The 12,752-nt window shown below is 36.7% G+C and overlaps 1 protein-coding gene across 1 annotated transcript in view; it reads right to left on the bottom strand.

Moving 5' to 3' along the window:
• Positions 1 to 1,672, bottom strand: part of DLC1 (DLC1 Rho GTPase activating protein) — a gene marked incomplete at its 3' end in the record, with an annotated part of 206,606 nt that extends 204,934 nt beyond the window's left edge. The window contains exon 1 of the mRNA XM_080343312.1: positions 148 to 1,672. Within this exon, the coding sequence (XP_080199438.1) occupies positions 148 to 1,200 (1,053 nt within the window). The 5' untranslated portion in view covers positions 1,201 to 1,672. The remainder of the gene's footprint in view (positions 1 to 147) is intronic.
• Between the last annotated feature and the right edge of the window lie 11,080 nt (positions 1,673 to 12,752).

The raw sequence follows: 12,752 nt of genomic DNA, 5'->3' as shown, positions 1-12,752 counted from the left end.
TCTCAAAACTGTTTGAAGAAAATCTGACAAGTTATTGAAACAAGGCTGAAAAATACATTTTGTCTCCAATCAGTTAGTCATGGAATCATCTTCATAAATTGGGGGAAAACATTAGAAAAGTAACTCTGCAGTTTATGAGCATCCTACCTTTCTTTTGCGCAGTTTCACTTGACTGTCCGAATATTCTTGTGTGGTCAAATGATCCCTTACATGTAAACACTGAATGTCTTCTACTGAACTGACATTTGAAAGGCATTTGTTTTCAGGGGCCACTTGAGGTTCTGTGAAACCACATTCAACCAGACCATTTTCCACTGCCAGGATGGAAGAGCAAGGAGAAGATTGCATAAGGCAGTCGCTGGATTCTGCTGCTGAACATAGTCGTCTGTCACTGCTGCTGCATGATTCAGAAGAAATCCCACTCTCTACCACATTACACTCAGACTTTCCAAGCCCGTCTTTAAAAGCATCAGATTTCCGGCGCTGTTGTGCAATTACAGCAGTATGAAGCAGCTGCTTCCCGGGCATAATAATTTCTTTCACATTGGGAGAATTAGAAAGATTTTCTTTCTCTACATCTACTACTTCATTTAAGCCTTCACAATCACAAAGCTCCAGGCTTTGGACAATACCACAAACATTTTCTTCTTCCATCTCCTTCTTAGGAACTGTGTCACAGCCAGGTTCCTTGCTTGTATCTCCAGTTATTACAGATGCTTCAGTTGCCTTGTTACCCTCTGTTATTGGTATCATGTGTGCTAAGGAGCCTGCTCCTTTTAAATTCTCCTCTTCATCTTCTGGTTCCCTTTCCACAGCAGTGATATGGTAATTAACACTATCCAGGCTGAGTGCTGAACAATCATCATTGTCATCAGACAGATGGACTAGAGTTTCTGTGCTGGCCTCCAGAAAATGTTCGTCATCCTCGTGGTTATCATTTTCATCCACCTCTTTTGAAACATTTCCCAGCTGCTTTGCAGGGAAGCCAATCGGCTCTCCACTATAACAGCACTCTGGAAATGAAGCGCATTTTTCTTTCCGGTCCACACTCAGAACCTCATCTTTTTCCATACTTGTCTGCAAGTTATCAGCTACAAGTCCATGACGACATGCTGTATTATACTCCGCAGACTCCAAAGCCAATCCCATCCACTGGGTCACATGCTCTTCCCAGCTTTTCTTTCTGATTGCTAGAGACATGTCATAACAATTCAGCAGCAGGCTGTAGCATACCTTCCATGGAGGACCAAAGGAGATGTCATGGCTGTTGCTCACTGCTCCAGCAGGAAACAGGGTTTCATCATTTTAACATCTACAGGAAATAATTAAAAAAAAAAAGAGTGGGTTATTGAATCATATCCAAAAAACAAAAACAAACAAAGAAATGACAAACCAATCAAAACAAACAAAAAAACCCCACAAAAACTAAGAAGGAAGAAACAGTTTAAACAACAGTGTAAAAGCAAGATAAGACTGTGGGACCAGAAGGACAGGAATGTGGAAGACAGTTTTGTTTAAAGTTTTAATACTTTTCATACAAAACTTGACAGGACTCATAATTCAATATAACTTTTTTTCTGATTACTCTCCAATATCAAGTAAACAAAAATGATATAAACAGGCGCATAGAAAGACAAGTAGCTCCAGAGCCAAAATTTGACAATAAGTCTCTCTTCACCATGTCTGTCATAAGATATTAATTTCCATGGGTATAAATGGCATTATGTCTTATGGTTGTTTTGCATACCAAGTTATTTTGTATTTCTTCATCATGCAGAGATACTCATGGAGTGCAGAATTCTGGCTGTTTCCCAAAGAGTTAGAGTAGAACTTGAGGGTTATGCTAAATTTACCAAAGTTTTAAACCATTTGTCTAATGAGTAGCTTTGGCCTAGTCAGTGGCTCTCATTTTTATTGTTATTGTTTCATGCTTTTTAGGACAAGTTGTAATTACAAGTGTGACATGCAACTCCAGGGAAATCAGCTGTTGTGTAGTAATTAAACATACAACCCAAGGAAGACTAGTTTAAGCTTTTGACGTATTCCTTATATTAAATACATTCTAAAACCTGAAAAAACAAACAAACTTGGCAAATATATTTGGGATCTACTAATGTAAGGAAAGGAGGAAACCCTTCTTTAGGATGGATCTCTCCAGAAGGGCAGCTTGTGAACCATTGTGGTCAGCCATAACTGTGCCACTCACCTGGACTCTCAGACTCAGCCAGAGCCCACCCTCCCCATGCAATTATCCTGGAGGGTATTTCTCACTGACTGATGTATCAGGCCTTCTGGGTGATGTCATCTGAGATCCATTAATCTTGTGACATTACATGTGCAAATTAACACAAAGGAAATATTTAATATTAATTTATGCATTATAAAATAAAATTAACATGTTATTTGTCAAATAACAAAATAAAACTTCTGGCCCATAAAATATTAGAGGTTCAAGGAGCAGACGCTTCTACTTTTCACTTCCTACATAAGAACTGTCAGCACTTAGCATGGATCTGCTTATTAATTTCAGCAATAAAGAAGATTAAGTACCAAGTTTGTTCTGGGTCATTTCAGTCCACTAAGGCAAATTCTGATTGCCCATCAGCCCAAAAAGCTGCCTTGACAAATCACATGCCTGAAGGTATAAAAGTATTCATCTTGAAAGAAATGCAGAATTATGCCTGCGCAACTGAACCTCTGTAAATTATGTCTCAACAAGCTGGTTTTCAGGATAGAGTTGTACACGCTCCTAGATCTTTAACCTTCTTTGAAGATGGCAAGCTTAATTTCACATTCACATTTTCCACCTCTGTGGAGACTGTGCTTAAAAAGAAAATATATTCATAAGGTACGAGAATGCCATGCACAAGTCATTAGCGTGTGGGAGGCTGAGGAAAATGGAAAATAACATGCAGAGCCAGGCCAAAAAAAATTATCTACTTTCAGAGGCAAAATTTAATAGTAAGAAGTTAATACATCTTTAAGATTCTTTTTTCTTTCCTGGTCGAATATAAGAGCAAGCCTAAATATTAAAATGTAAAGTCAAATTATTGTATACATTTGTATTACATTTGCATTCTTATTCTGCTTTCATCTCATATTTATATTTGCCTACTATTTCTAAGTGTGCATGGTGCAAAGTTACCAGAGTGCAAATCAATAATGATAATAGTTTTAACTTCTGATGTACCTTTTCCTGATGGACTCTAAAGTTCTTCAGAAGTAATTAAATTAGTTTTACCACACTATTGTGTTTTTTAAAGACTTCTGAAAAGGGACAGGTTTATTAAAAGGGGCTCAATGATTTCTACTGCCCTCCATTAACACCCATTAGAGTTACACCTGGGTGCAACTCATTTGCAGATTCTCTCTCTTCCACTACTAGTATAGTAGCTCCGTCTACTTTACAGAAAATTAAATGCAGTTGCTATAACCATATAGGGGAATTTCTGATGAAAACCAAGAAAAGATACCAGTAATATTAAGTGTAAAAAACTAAATAGTGCAGCTTCCTAATAACATACATGCATCAGTTTACCCAATATTCAGGCTGCTCTTAATGTACAGAAGGCAAGTATTCAAAGAGTTAATGGGTGTGTGTTAATCTTGCTGCTGCTAAATAGAGTTACATGTGTGCAGAAAGAGGAGAACAGATCCCTCACTGTTTTTCATTTTTTGAATGTGGAGAGTTATATTTCATGGGGGATGAAAAACAAATAAATTTTACTTTAGGAACCCTTTTGTTTTACTTACGCTATCACTAGTTTTGGCTGCCTCATAGACTGCAGAAAAAATGATTCAACAGGAGAATATCAAATACTTTGCTTAAATACAAGTCAAATAAATATAGGACGGAGCACTTTCATTGTTCTTTAAAATATGAGTTTATGTTAGCACTGAATATGAAAGATTTATGTTACATATGCCCTATTCTCCAGGAAGCTTCAGCTACTGGTTTCTGAAACCCCCTCATTCCCATGGCATATGGAGCAGCCCATAGTTTGGTGGAAGCTTACTTTTCTTTCACTCCCCCTCCACTCCCCAAAGTCAGCATTATCTGCCACAATTCATCTTAGAAAGTCTTCTCCTGCTGTAGTTGGTTGACAGTTATGGGCCAAGCAGGAAAATTTTCTCTCTTCTACCTCTGTATTCAGGATCACCTATTTCCTATGGACCTACATGTGGGCACATATACTGTGCTTTGGAGGATTCACTACTCCAGACCTCTGAATGAGACTCATAACTGTGCCTCTTTCTCTGCCAGACACCAAAGAGCACTGCCACTTTGCAGAAGAAAGCGTTCCTGCCTTGGTCATTGCTTTTCTGCTATTGCTGCTCACTTTTTTCTTGACATGCAGCATCTTTTGTCCTCTGACAAATGACTCTCTCAAGTCCATTTGTATTTTCCACCAAGGGAAGAAGCATGCATGCTCGCTCCTTCCTTCCTTGTTTCCTTCCTATCATTACCATCCTACAACTAGAAACCTTTATTTTTCCAGATTTTTAAGACTGTCAGAAGAACTCTTAACAGTCTGTTGAAATGTTCTGTGGAGTGAAAAGATCTTCAGTTCAAAGCATCTGTCAGTATTGTACGGTCCACTAAGCCACTCCCATAATTCAGATTATTTGGGTTTTACTTTTCAACAGTAGTAAGTTTAGTACTACTTAGTACTATTAGCTTTCCGAAGAATCAAGGTTTGAAACAAAATACAAGTGGTAAAGACTTCTTGATCAAAATTTCTTGGCCCTGGGTGTGAGTTAAGGAATATTGGCAATATTGACCCAGTAGGCAGTTAATGACCAAAAGACATGGAGGTGAGCAGTGGCAAATCACACTGCAGCAGAATCCCCTTCAAGCACCCTCTGTGATGCTTCACAGTGTTTTCAAAACGAGATGTCATTTTAGATGGATTTTGTAATAATTTACTGCCACTGTACAATATAATGGAAATGAAAAATAAGGCAAGCTTTTATGCTTGTTTATATTTTGAAGTTTTCTATCAAGTGTTACAGAACTGATAGTTACTTTGCAAATCATAAAGCACAGAACGAAGTGACGTCTAAGATGAACTGGTAGGCTCTCCTGTAATTACATTGTCTAAAATCTTCCTTCGAGGAGGATTCTTGTTATTTTTTTTCTTTTTTTTTTTTCTCTTTTCTCTCTTTTTCTCTCTCTCTTTTTTCTCTTTTTCTTTCTTCTTGAGAAGCTCAAATTAAAGTGTTTCCAGCAGTCTTTTGAAATTCAGGCAGAGAAGTAACTTCCTTTATCTCCTGCAATTCCATTCAGGTTTGGCTGTACCATGCATTTTTTGAGATGCTTTTTATCTTCTCTCACTTCCCTCCTCAAGGAAATGTGATGGCCTGCAAGAAGTATCTTCAAACAAAACAGCCCCAATAACTATGAGTGATGCCACACAAAAGCTGTGCAACCTGCAGCAGGACCTGAGAGTTAGAGTCAGAATGGAAAGGGGAAGACTTGAGACTTACTCAAATGTCTATATCTGTGACTACTCAGGCCTGTCAGAGACATAGGTCCTCTTCTGTGGCACAGACAAGACACAAAAACCTCCCAGTTAGAAGACTGGAGAGGCAGAGGCACACAAGCAGGGCTCTGTGGTCCTCCATCTCCTCCTTCAGCCTTCCAGGACACAGAAGCAGGCCCCACTTTGGTTTTTCCAGACTGGAAGAAAGGCTTAAGGAGCAAAACCCAGAGCCACTCAGCAGCAGCCACCAAATAAGAAACTGCAGTGAACCCCACACCATTATGATAGAAGGGCCATGGCAGAAACAGGCATAAATAAGACACCATGCAGGAAGACACCTTTGTGGCATCCCCAGCTGGCCAAGGTGAGGACAACCACTGAGCCAGGTATGACAACCCTGCTACTCCCACTAAATCCACCATACTGACAATTCATAGCACCACACAGGACCTCCACATTGCAATAAATAGCAAAAGTTTGGAAGGGAGAAAGTTGCAAAGAACACAGGAGAGTTTACTAAGTACAAGAGGCAGAAGAGTTTCAGAGAGAGCAGCCCAGGCAGTACAGCATTGACTGTCCTGCCAGTGGAATTCAGTTTTTCCTAATACTTTATGTGGGATACAACCCTTTTTTTGTGAAAAAATAAGGCAAAACGTTAGTTTACGAACTTACACAGAGATGAAAGACTGTTTCATTACATTTTTTACATAGCAGGAATATGTAAGCAATGGAGATCAAGCAGAAATATTTATTTTGTTATCATTATTTTATCTTCCTTGATCTGTGACCCTAGGCAGCAAACTTTGTTTAAGGAAGTCTGAGTGAACAGGGTCTGTTTCCTATAAACTCATCTCACATCTTCCTGGTCTGGCTTACATTCAGCTCTTTCACTAATTCCTACCAAGCTCTGAGACAGAATGTTGTTTACAAATAATTTGAGATAAAACATAAGCCTCTAGGTCTTCACTCAGCTAGTTATTTAAAAATATATCCTGTTTTAGAATTTACAATCCTTCCTTCTCTTATTTCCTGGACATATACCACCCTTTGGATTTTACTGAACTGGAGGTTCACCTTGTCTGCAGTTTCTATATAAACAGCATTTATAGTGCATAGGTATAGACCATGCTAAATCCTGATGTTCTAGAATAGAAAGGTAACATTATGTGTTGTAGGGTATTAATCTAGGGAATACTCAATGCATTTTACCTGACTTCTTTTATATATAAAAGATAGTAATATAGGATCAAATATTTAAAACTATTTTAACTAATAACTATTTTGAAAATATTTATAACTTTATCCTAAAAATCAGAAAAGTCATAGTACTTTTAAGACAAGTATGTCTTCATAATGAAATCATAAAACAGTTGAAATATTTAATATAGATTTTAGTGATAATGTTTGCATGTGTATGCATGTGATGTGCTTATACATTATAAATACAAACACAGGCCGGTAATACAGCCATTGCTGATTTTTATACAGATAAACATACTCAATCGTGTCTTTTCTCACAGTAGTTGTACTTTTCTTTGAGGAGATCTCTTACTGTTCATTGTCAGCCATGAATTAGTGGACAGAAATAGAAGTACAGTCTTTGTGTAGCAGTGAAAGCTGGTAAGTAATTAATAATTGACTGGAATCCATAGCACGAATCCTGCTGGCTCAACAGAGAAGTTGGGGCTTCTGTGAAAGTATGCAATGTGTATTTGATAATCTGAGTTTTCAAGAAAAGCTAAGAAAGTCCAGCCTAGACTAAGACGAACAAGTATGTTAAAACTGACTGACTCAGGTAGACTGTATATATGGTTCTGCTTTAAAGATAACTTTTAAAGGAGTCAAATCAATGCAATCCATGTAAGTGTGGAGACAATACAGTTTACTAGACACTGCTTACTTAAAATTTTTATCTTCTGCTTCATTCTGCAGACTTTTCAAGACAAGAAGTATTAAAAGTGAAACGAATGACAAAAATTAAAAATCCTAACCCCTCTCTTTTGTTACAATTTGTTTGCTGATGGATTTTTATTCTGAGAAAGTAATACTAGCAACATTGTTGGATACATAACGTTAGGATGATAGCCTGTCTCTTACTAGAAGTGGCTGTCACCTGTGAGATAATGAATACAAATTTTGCTAACAGTTTGACTCAGCTATAACTATCCAAATGAAAATTTTCCAGAAACTTAATGCTCTAGGTCATACAAAGCCAGCCAGCTAGGGAGAGTGTCTGAATGTATTCATAATGCAGTTCTAGGTAGATAAGAACTGAATGATACATCACATTATTTTGGATTACTAAAAGCCACAGGCTAAGTATTTGGTGATAGTCTAATATAACAAGTGCCAATCCCAAAAGTTTTCTAAAAGAAGGAGAATAAATTACAGCTATGTACAAAATATAGCCATTTTGTTTTACAGAAAATTATGTTTTGTTTTGTTTTCATTGAAATATTTCTATGCAACATGAGAGTGTGACATTCTACCATATGAACCATAATTCCATTCCTGGAATTATTCTTGGTCCTAATCTCCTGGTAAAAATGCTTCAAAATAATAGGCAATAGTAAAAAAAAAAAACTACTTACGAAACACTCTAAAACACAAGCATTGGAATGATATTGCATTGTTCCTTCAATACACAACAGAAAGATGCACTACATTGGACAGTGTGACTTTGGTATTGGTATTTATTATGCAGGTATGAACTAAATGCAACATATGAACATTCCTACCAGTACATACCCTATAAAATAGGATTTTAAAAATAGACTGTTCCAGTGCACCACAAATTGCTGACTAGCTGTAGTACAAATAACAAAAAAGAGGTGGCAACAGATAACAGCCCTCAGATAAATATAAGGACTGAGCTGTATTGAAATGTCAGTTATAAGAGGTTTCAGGACAAGAACATAAATTATCAGGAACCAGCTGGTAGATCTGTTAACAGTACTTGAATGAGAAATTACTGAACTTGTAACTCTGGAAGGTACCCAAAGTTAGCTCCTCTGTACACGGGAACAAAAAGGGAAAATTATGATGCCTGCAAGGCAGAGGGGGGAAATCTGGGGAGATGCAAGAGGGATGTTCTTCCAAGCCAATCGGCCTTTGGAATCAAAGCCAGGCTTTACATGAGGAGGGAGATATATAGAGCCAGAAGGGATCCTGACCAGGGCTTGAAGTAGCTGTGGGATGTACAGCCTTTGTAGAGTAAGAGAGAGTCTTTTTCCAATCTTTTTCTCTCTGACAATGAAAAGGAAGAGGAAGCAGAGGGATTTTTAGTTCACAAATCCCCATCTCCTTACTAGGACTCACAGGTAGTATCTCCACACAATGAAAAGGTTGGAGGATCATGGGGAAATGGTCTGCACAGTCAGCCGTGGAGTGCTATGAGCAATGGTGGGGTGCACCAAAAGCTGATTGTGGAATCAAATGAAATAGAGACCACTTGGTCCTGCACAATATACTTGCAAGTCTAGTCTCCAAATGCATAAAATTGGCTGAAAATCTAATGAAAAATGAATATTAAAAAAGAAAAAAAAAAAAAAAAAGAAAGAAGAAAGAACAACACCACACAAGAAAATCAAGAGTGCAGATATGTACGTATATATATATATATTTTAAGAAAGAGAGAGATTATAAATAGATTTGCAAAGGCAGCTAATAGAAACTGTGCTCTTTAGGTTCTTCAGAAGGAGAAAAGCAGTGGTTTTTAAGGGACCCAATTGGAGAGGAGGGCTAGGAGATAAAATTGCATATGAAATTCCATGTCAATAAATATAATGGCATGCAGTTGTAAAAAAATAATTCTAACTATAAATAAAAGCCTCTATGATAACTGCTACCAATCATTAAAAAAATCCCTAAACTAAGAATCACTGTGGCTAGTAATCTAGAACTGAATATCAACTCAGTAAAAATTAGAAAGAATGTAGCACATAGACAAAAGAGAGACTGAGCATACAATGGCATAATAATATTTAAGTTCTCATTATGTCAAGAACTGAAACCTGTATGCAGTTATGGTCATTTCTTCTCAGAAAGAGAAATGAAGCAGGAAAAAGTATAGTAAAAAAACAATGAAGAGAATGAAAAGTATGGTATAGCTTCTATCTGAGGAGCCACAAAATAAGCTAAAATTTCCTGCCTGCAAAAGAGAGAAGCCATATGAAAATCAACAGTATCATAATGAAAGAGAACGTTCTAGTGCCTCATACTACATGAACTTGCAGAGGACCAAAGTAGAAATAGAAAGCAGAAATATTAAAACAGAAACAATTTTTTTTTTTTTTTAGTAAGTATAAATTATACACTGCAAAAAGTTTGTGATTTCTGATTGAGGAAAAACCACACAAGAAATTAATCAAGCCAAGCACCTCAAGTTATTCTTGTGACTTGGTAAGGATTTCATCTTTCCTGTGGGGATCAGTTTAATCCTCCCATTAGCAAGCTATTTTCTTTTCTTCCTTATAGATTTTGACATATGGCAGATATGTTCATTATAGTTCACTGTCAGCGAAAACATGTAATTCTATTAAGGTCAACATCCTTTCTATAAAAGACATTTAATATGTCACAAAAATTGTGATACTGTCCAGCTGTATTATAACATCTCAACACATTAGATGCCCCAAACTATAAAGTTAAGTTGGCAAGTTGTTCATTCAGAGACATCCAAAATCTTTCTTGTTTTGTGAAAATATTATTGGTTCCTATGATATGAGCCCAAACATTGTCTATATGCCTTAATTTATTGTTAGAACACATAAAACAGCATGGAGTCACTTTACTTTCTGTTCTTCCTCAAAAATGAGCTGTATTACTGGTGCTCATCGTCATACACAGAAGGACTTTTATTTGTATCCCACATGTGATTACAGTGGATTTTAGCTTGGTTGTGTTTGGTTCATTTCCAGTGCTGAGCCTCAGATCAGCTGAAGGATGAGAAAGGGGAAATGACAGGATCCAAACTGATCCACAGTTATCCAGGCTTGGCTTACTTAAGATCTATATTATTTATGCCCAATTTAATTATCAAATTAATTATCAAATCAAAACCAATTTAAAAGACAACTTTAAATACCCAGCTTTATAATTTTGTACTATTTGGCATTGATGAATAGTCAATAAAACAGAAAAATACTTTTTTTCAAGTATTTATATTATAACTATTCTATTTTACTGTAATAATGGTATTTTAATATATTAATAATCAGCATTAAATTGTTATTAACTGTTGGGATAATATATCACTTTCACCACAGCATCATTCCAGAGTGACAACAGCCATCAAATTTATAACTGCCCACTAGAAAGAGGATTAAAGCCAAAAATCATTTCTAGCATATATATATTTTTAGAAGAAAATCAGAGCCAGGAGATCTAGCAATTGTGATCTGTAAATCTACTGTTCTTCAAAATTCTGTAGTTTGAAAGACATTATAACATACAGATTGTTTTTTTCTTCGGAATGAAGCAAAATAGTCTAAGATGTAAAGGTTTGCACTCTTCCTTTTGCATAGGTTTTCTTTATGGAAATGTCATTGCACTTACCATCCTCCCCCAAAATAATTTCTGCTCTCTAATCCTAGAGAAGAGGAAAAAATAACATAGTTGGCAGATTCCTTACAACTTCTTTCCCCCCTCCCTTTACTGGAAGTGTCTTGAAAAGAAGATATGAAATGAAAAAAGGCCATCCAATAGGACATGGAAAGCAAGAAAACTGTGGCTATTATTTTTGATCCTGAATGAGGATAATTTTTTTTTCCCAAATCTCATTTTCTTTTTTTCAGGATGGAAGAAATTCCATTTTCTAGCCAACTCTAGTAAAAAACTAATTTTGTAGCTACAGGAGGTCCTTTTGAACACAATATAAATTAACTAGATTGTATTCCTGATTCCTTATAGATTTAAGGTTCTAATATAGTGTTTCCATTTAAAGAAAAGTTGCTGGTGCTTGTTACAGCCATGAGCTATGAAATCTGAGGCACTACGGACAATGACTTTCAGCAACAACTCTGTTACTGAGTAGTAGGGGGCATAATTTCATTCCTGTTGCAGACAAGACTAAAGAGTATTTTTGATATTATCATGCATATACTTTGTTTGTAAAGAGTTGAAGATTGTTTTGTCCCATTGGTAAAGACAAATACTTTATCATCAGGAGTCTAGAGAGAATGACTATTGAGGAGGCTGTGCTTTTTGGTGGAAATGAACCAATAACCATGTCACTTGGAATCCCATTTTTATGCACCTGTAAAAACGTACTGATAGCAAACTGAGCAAGTATTTCTGAAATATAACTGAAGATGTGAAAATCAAAACTTAGTCAAAATGGCTGCTGTACCAGACAATTCTTTGAAACTAGTGAGACAACATGTAGTGCACACTTAGCATTTTGAAAATGCACCAGAGGACCCAGATAAGACCACTTCCTTCAAGGAAGGGAATCTAAAAGCTTAATTTATTTCCTAGGTTGGTGAAACTGGGGGTGGGGGAAGCATGTATCAGAACAGAAGCATCCAACTAATCACTTTTCATTATAATATTCTTATTTCAGAATTCAGGAAGCTTATCTTTCAAAGGACTTCTGTACGGCATGTTTGTATCTCACCTTTTTATCCACTTTCTCTCTGCCTCTACTTATAATGTGAATATGACTGTTACAGTCAATAGACCGTCTCTACAGTATTTTACAGAGATACCTCAATTCCAAAGTCATCAGCTGGTCTCCTGATTTGATGAAGACACTCTCCTATTCAGCATCTGTGGCCTGACTGGAAAGACATCACCAACCCTGGAAATTACTGTTTCTGAGTACACACGTACTATGAAAATAAAACAGGTGACTCTTGAGCTCATGCAGATATCTTCCCTCAATTTGGAAGCTATTTCAGGTCTATTTTCTTTACTGGTTACCAATTCTCACAAAACATGAAAAAGCTATATATCCAATTAAGCTATCAGTGACTCAATGTTTGGAAGCTGCTAGGAAGGCACTGACTTCTCCTGCCCGTAGGTATTTAACAGAACAAAAATTTAGATTTGTCTCTGCACGTGGAATCCTCCCAGTGCAGCTTCTGCTGTGGAGGGTGCAGCTCTTTGAGTTCATTCTTTCAGCCAAAACTTCCTATCTTAGTGCATTGTAATTGAGAGCAGCTATCTCCCTCTGATAAAAAAACAGCATTATCGGAAGATAAACAATTCATGCAAAATGAAAAGGGTTATCTGCCCTTTACATGCGGCCAAAAGAGTTTGTAATGAATC

This window comes from Nesoenas mayeri (assembly GCF_963082525.1).
Source record: "Nesoenas mayeri genome assembly, chromosome: 4".
NCBI lineage: Eukaryota > Metazoa > Chordata > Aves > Columbiformes > Columbidae > Nesoenas > Nesoenas mayeri.
This window is presented reverse-complemented; position numbering and strand designations above follow the sequence as displayed.